The sequence below is a fragment of the Mytilus galloprovincialis genome, chromosome 12 (assembly GCF_965363235.1).
Source record: "Mytilus galloprovincialis chromosome 12, xbMytGall1.hap1.1, whole genome shotgun sequence".
In the NCBI taxonomy this organism is placed as follows: Eukaryota; Metazoa; Mollusca; class Bivalvia; order Mytilida; family Mytilidae; genus Mytilus; species Mytilus galloprovincialis.
In genome coordinates this window covers 9,232,601-9,239,470 of record NC_134849.1, presented here as the reverse complement: position 1 = coordinate 9,239,470, position 6,870 = coordinate 9,232,601, and the positions used below count along the sequence as shown (strand labels likewise).

Genomic DNA, 6,870 nt, shown 5'->3' with positions numbered 1-6,870 from the left:
GTTTTCCATTTTACATGATATATTTTCCTGTGTCGTATTGATTGTTTTGTGTCCTACTTTGCTACATTTTCACTCAAAACATGCCATGGCTGTATATTTACCGTAATTTGCCAAATGACGTCGAAATGCCATGCGATAACGTTATGAAAAGGCTGTAGATAACTTTTTTATATCAACCCGCTAACCACAATTTCAGAAAATATCTAATTCACGGAATTAATGCTGTTATCATACTGTTAAAAATAAAGCTTATTTACTAGGATAAAAAAAAGACTATTCAGTTCGATAGGAGATACCAAAACTAGGTTGAATCATCAATCTGCTTGTTTGACACCGGATTTATATATCGAAGATCGATTACCTTAACATGTACGTTGACGTAACATTCAATTGAGAACTGGTGTTTACTTTTTGAAATCTGGGGCGTTGTGATGTAATACAGTACAATTATTTCGACCATGTTATTTTTCATAATACGGTGCTGTTTTCTATCCATTGTCTTCGAGATAAACCGTTCAATTCATCTTTGTGGATAAATAATCTACCAAACACATATCTTTCATTATCTTGTATATGCGAACGCCCCTCATGATAATAAGTTTCTCTTGTGTTATTAGGTTTTTAGAATTGAGCCATATTCGACACAGAAGAGAGTTGTTGCAGTCGTAGTTTCCAGTGAAAAGGAGATGTACGGATTACAGGGAAGAAAAATCAGTATTCCTGCTAATTATGACGTCACCTTTCATATCATGAAACACGGAAAACCGAAAGGTGAATGACGTCTGTTGACATCTTTAAATATGAGTACTGATTGTCCAATTTTGTAATAAAACTTCATAACTAGACAAAAATAGTGTAATTAAAAAAAATGGTTAACGTGAGGGTACCCAAATTGCACATATTTTGACAGGTTTTTTTTACCTACGTTTATAAATGCTTTAGACAAAAGTTTTCATTATGTTTTTATTTTGTAGATGTATCATTATTTACTATATGGTTTCACCGATTTAATTCTGAATCCATATGGAATCATAGAAAAAGTGGTCTGAACTAACCCCCAAACCATCAATGATTCTGTAAGGAGGAGTACCTTATTGCATCCATACTTACATTCGCATCGCCAAAAGTCTAATAACAGAGCTTTTGTTTAATTTCTTCAAATATTGTGAGCAATTGGATATTAGTCCATGCTAACTCTTCATATTTAAAGAAATGGATACTTGTGACATATTGTATTTGCTAATTTTAAAAAGATGACGTTTCCGTACATTTTGATTTTTCAATAATTTAAACAGTCCATCTGTTGATAAATACGTTTTGTGTATATCTAATATTTTTACCTTTGTTGAAAGACGTGCATAGTATCAAATCATAAAAATACAAATTGTTTAGTCTCTAGGAAATCTTGTAAGTGCAGTTTTGGTACTCGGTGCAATTTGGGTACCTTCACGTTATACAAGTTTTGATAGTGGGCGATCATTCACAATATCATCTCTCTTTAGAGACCTGTGCAGCACTACAATTAGTGACCATACAAAAATTTTTTTTTTAAAGGAAAGTCAATAAGGCTGAAGGAGATCTTAGAACATAAAGAGCTTCCAATTGAGGTCCAGATTTCTGCACATGAGGATCAATATGCAGACCAACAACATCTCGGTCCTTTACTAAGGACAGGCCTATTTACCCTCAGGCTTCTCAATACGTACGATGATTTCTACCTCCTCGGAAACGCTATCTGTGATGGTAAGTGTGCATCCTAACCGATGGTTGTAGTATTTAGTCTTTATTTATCACGTATACTTGTTGATTGTAGAACATTTTTGAAAAACCTCTTCGATTCAAACAAAGAAATATAGGAAACTGACATTATCAAGATGCTTGACTTGTTGGCTGTAAAAGGTTAAAAGAAATGGTTTTGACATTTGAGTTTTTTTATGACATTTTTTATCATATTTTTCATACCATATTGAAAAATTCATATACAAATATCTTATTGGATAAAGAACGTTTGATAAATATGACAAATAGAAAAAAAAATCGCAAGAACTTCAATTGATGTATCTTCAAGAAATGTTCATTTTACAGGAAATTTGTATGGTAGTGTAACAGCAGTCCCTGCTTATCTCCCTGATCTGCAGTTCTCCATCGTGAAATCTATAAAAGGTTGCACTGGTGAACAGTACCTCCAATTCCTTTCTGTTACAGACCAATTTGTCAAAGATAATATAACATTTGACCAAACCTTTGGCAATACAGGTATGATGTCAAGGATATCAAAACAATGATAAAAACACTTTATATATTGGGTGCGTTCGACTGCTATCCTGTATGAACCATCATTATCAACAACCGAAACTAAAACATTGAAAGACATGGACATATAAAAGTATAACAAAAATACCGATCTCACGTGCAAATCAAGAGCCGAAGTTCAGACAAACTGACAAAATCAAACGCTATTAACCATCGGAACGAGTAAAAACAAGATGTAATTTTCCTGACGTGTGTCTATGTGTATTTTAAATGAATCGTTATGAACATATATCGCGCTATACTCACCTGAATTTTGATTGTATTGCTTTTATCATACACTGCGGTACACTTTTCTGAACTTTAATTCTAAAGGTATTAACACATATCGCGCTATACTCACCTAAACTTTACTTGTATTGCTATAAGCATATATCGCGATACACTCTTCTGAACTTTCATTGTATTTTTATGAACAAACATCGCGCTATACTTATCTTCACTTTAATTGTAAAGGTATTAACATATGTCGTGCTATTCTCACCTGAAATTATTGTTAGTAACAGACATTGGGCCTTTTGTTAACTTTTTTTGTATTAATATTGTTATCAATATATAGCGCGGTATGCTCACGCGAACTTTAACTGCATTGTTGTTAACAGACAATCCGCTTCACTCTTCTAAACTTTGATTGTATTGTTTTGAATAGTTATCGAGCTATACTCACACGAACTTTAATTGTATTGTTAGCAACTGATATTAGGCCTTTACCTTAACCTTAATTGTACTGTTTTGAACAGATATTGCGCTATACTCAGCTGAACTAGATTGTTTTGTAAGAAACTAATACAAGGTCTTTCCATAAATTTTTATTGTATTGTCATTAACATATATAACGCTTATTAAGTCACCCAAACTTATATTGTATTGTTATGAAAAAAGATATCGCACTACACTCACCTGACCTTTTATTGTATTGGTAGTTATAGATATCGCGCTAAAATCACCTAAACTTCATTGTATTGTTATTTAAAGATATCGCGCTAAAATCACCTAATGTTTTTTGTATTGTTATTTACAGATATCGCGCTATACTCACCTAAACTTTATTGTATTGTTATCTACAGATATCGCGCTAAAATCACCTAAACATTATTGTATTGTTATTCACAGATATCGCGCTATATTCACCTGAACAGGCACATGCTGACGAAAGCTATTCTTATATATCACCCTGTGAATATTATAATATTAGTGACCTATTAAGAAACAACAAGGCAGAACCAGTCGTCAAAAGACAGAAACAAACAGACAAGGTATTGATTTAATATGAAATGTTACTAACTTTTTCTTGTTAAAATATTAATTGTATAGAAAATAGAATGTAGCACGGGAGCAACCAAGACCCCACAAACGCAACAATGAAAGAACTCAACCTATGTGGAAGGTAAGCAGCTCCTCTATCATAAGTATTTGCTTATGACGCTGAACAAATTAAGGATGATTCAAATTTTAATTAGAATACTAGTAGTTCTTTAATGGATAACATTTACTACTATTCAAAATCCTTGTTATGTGCCAAATGAAAAAGAAGTGAATGAAATTGGAATCATTCTTTCTAAAATGTATAAATAAAAGAATAAAGTTCATATAAAGAGTATTCAAAAAACACTAACAATAATTTAAAAGAACAATTATAAATCAGTATTCCATAAAATTGCTTTCATATTGATGAATAATTAGATATTATACCCTGCTAAAAAACGCAATAACTAAATTTCAAACCATTTATATTTGTCTTTCCCTGCGTTAGCTTAAATAAAATTCCAATCTATGAGACAATATATTACCCAACAGAACGGCTTTAAGTTGATCAGCAGCTTGCCAATTATTAGTTGTCATTTTTTACCACTTTTTTGTCGAACAAAGTTGCGTCAAAACAAAAAATACCAAAAATACCGAACCTAAGGAAAATCTAAATCAGAAAGTCCCTTACGGTACCAAATGGCAAAACACATCAAACAAATGGAAAACTTGTGTCATATTTCTGACTTAATACAGACATTTCCTTATGTAGAAAATGGTAAAATAAACCCAATTTGTATAGCTAGCCAAACCTCTCACTTGTATGATGGTCGCATAAAATTCCATATTCCGTCTTCCTGATCATGATGATTGGATATTAAAACTATACGAATGCAATGAATCTGCTTAAGATACTACCTGTGTTCAGATACAATGTTTATATTTCAAATTAGATTGGAACATGATGTTGACTACTGCACTCCTATTTTTGACATGTTTACCTATTTTGTCCATTTGTGTTGTTCACACATTGTTTTAATGGATTTTTATGCGACCATCATGCAAGTGAGAGTTTTTGCCATTTGGTAAGGTACTTTCTGGTTTAGATTTTCCTTAGGTTCGGTATTTTTGCTATTTTTTGTGTTGACGCAACTTGTTCATTCGTTTTTGATGTGTTTTGTTATTTGATTTTGCCATGTGATTATGGACTTTCCGAATTGATTTCAGTATTTTTGTGATTTTACTTTTTATTTGCTAAATTAGGGTACATTATATTCAAGTAAATGAAATACTAACACCAAAAAATGTACATAAATGTTCATTTAAAGTGCAAAAATGTATATCCAGACCAATCTAATATTCATAACTATTTAGAATAGTAATTACATTAATGTATAAATGAAAAGATGAATATCTCAAACATGTATGGAAATTTTAATTACAGGTGTACGAAGTAATCCGAGCATCTACAATATCAATGAATCAACAGGAAAGCCAGTACGAAGTTACAATATTCGGCGAAAAAAACAGGGCCTACTAGTAATCCAAAATTTGATCCTAATACAATTAAGGACGCCAAAAAGCAACTGAGGAATACAGGTAGTTTCGGATTGCCTAGAAAGGATCAGAACCAAGGAGAAAACAAAAATGAGGACCAAAAATCGTTTGCAAATTCGGGAAATACGCTTCTATCATCGAAGACAAAAGACCAACAAAAGCAATCAGATACATCAGTCAAACAAGAAAAGGTCGCATTAGAAAAAAAAAGTGATACCAAAAATACGGATTCCATTTCTGACTTAACACGTAGACCCAAACCAACCAGTCCATATAATACTACGGACGTACCACCACGTATCCCTGAGAGACGGTCAATAGTTGAAAATATAGGATTAGTTCGTCCTTCACCATCAACTAAACCTGCAACTTCTACGGTTCAAAGGTCACAAACATCGGAACCGGAAGTGGTTGTAGATGTCGCTGCGTTAACAATAGAGGACGTTAGCGAATGGTTAAGGAAATTGAAACTGGAAAAATATTCGGGTGTGTTTGAAGAAAACCAGGTTGATGGTTGTATTCTCATGTCTATTGATGAAGACATGTTAAAAGAGGATTTTCATATGAGTCGATTCGAAGTCATGAAACTGATGAAATTTGTAAGAAATGGGCACGTTCCGCGTACAAGACTAACGGAGAGTTAACTCCATTTAATATTTGGATATAATGTCACCATACGAATTTTAGTTTTTATGAATATATATATGGATACACTACAGCTAGATCATGCGTAGCTAATAGTTTTTCAGTAATTAATGCCAAATGTGATTTGCAAATACAATTTGACAAATGCAATCGGCAAGTGCTACTCTGGTGCTTTTATGTAGGAAAAAATGTCATTTGCTGTCATCCTTGTTAAACATTATGTTTAATTTATACACGAAGTATGTTATAAATCATCAGCAAAAGTAAAAGAAAATCATGTAATTGATGTCTTATAAGAATAACAATAATTTTATTTTACTATAAGTTTTTCATTTTTGTTCACCTGTTATTTTGGTTTTTGAAAAACCAACCCAAAGGCAAGATAGCTTTTGCGATTTATCGAAAAAGATTCCAAAATGATACACAGATTTGAAATAAAAGGTGTTTTTAAGCTGAACCTATTCCATTGCAACGTAACTGCTTTACTGAAAACAAATAACAAATCTATTTTGAAGGGTATACAGGGTTTAAAAATTTGCTGACAATAATCCAGGTGTTGTCTTTGAAATTTTATTCTGATACGAGTACTATTGCTTTTCACAAAGATATATTATCATAATATATTGATATAGTTCCTATATTTGAATAATTTGTAGATAAAAAAGACGAAATTAATTGAAACTAAAACATTCAATTTGATTTACCGAGCGAATTATGTGTGTATTACTAATAACAGAAACAAAAAATCGAAACAAATCAACTATACTACAAAAGAGTAAAATAACAATAATACCAAACTTTTTTTTTAGCCAGCTTAAGCTTTCACTTGTATGACAAAATTACAACAAAAAAACTTTTTTTTTATCACCTTTAGCAAAATGTGACTTAACTTGTCGGGAATCGTGGTACATTTTCATCACGAAATACATACTCTGCTAACACATCTAGCCTTATTTTCAAACACTTCATGTAATTCATAGTCTATTTACAGATTTTATATAAAGGATTTATCTTCTAATCTGGCGCACCTTTTTGTCCTTTTTTTATTTCTTTACCCTTGGTATTTTCAGTTAGTTTTCACCTTATGAGTTAGACTATATATTTGGTATATTC

The 6,870-nt window shown here is 31.9% G+C and overlaps 1 protein-coding gene across 1 annotated transcript; it reads left to right on the top strand.

Annotated features, from left to right (window-relative positions):
* Positions 1-621: 621 nt before the first annotated feature.
* LOC143055311 (uncharacterized) lies at positions 622-6,081 on the top strand. The gene is made up of 5 exons (XM_076228448.1): positions 622-771; positions 1,555-1,743; positions 2,086-2,256; positions 3,424-3,566; positions 5,000-6,081. Exons 1-5 carry the CDS (start codon positions 687-689, stop codon positions 5,093-5,095), a joined length of 684 nt encoding a protein of 227 aa, XP_076084563.1. The 5' UTR covers positions 622-686; the 3' UTR covers positions 5,096-6,081.
* The last annotated feature ends 789 nt before the right edge of the window (positions 6,082-6,870 follow it).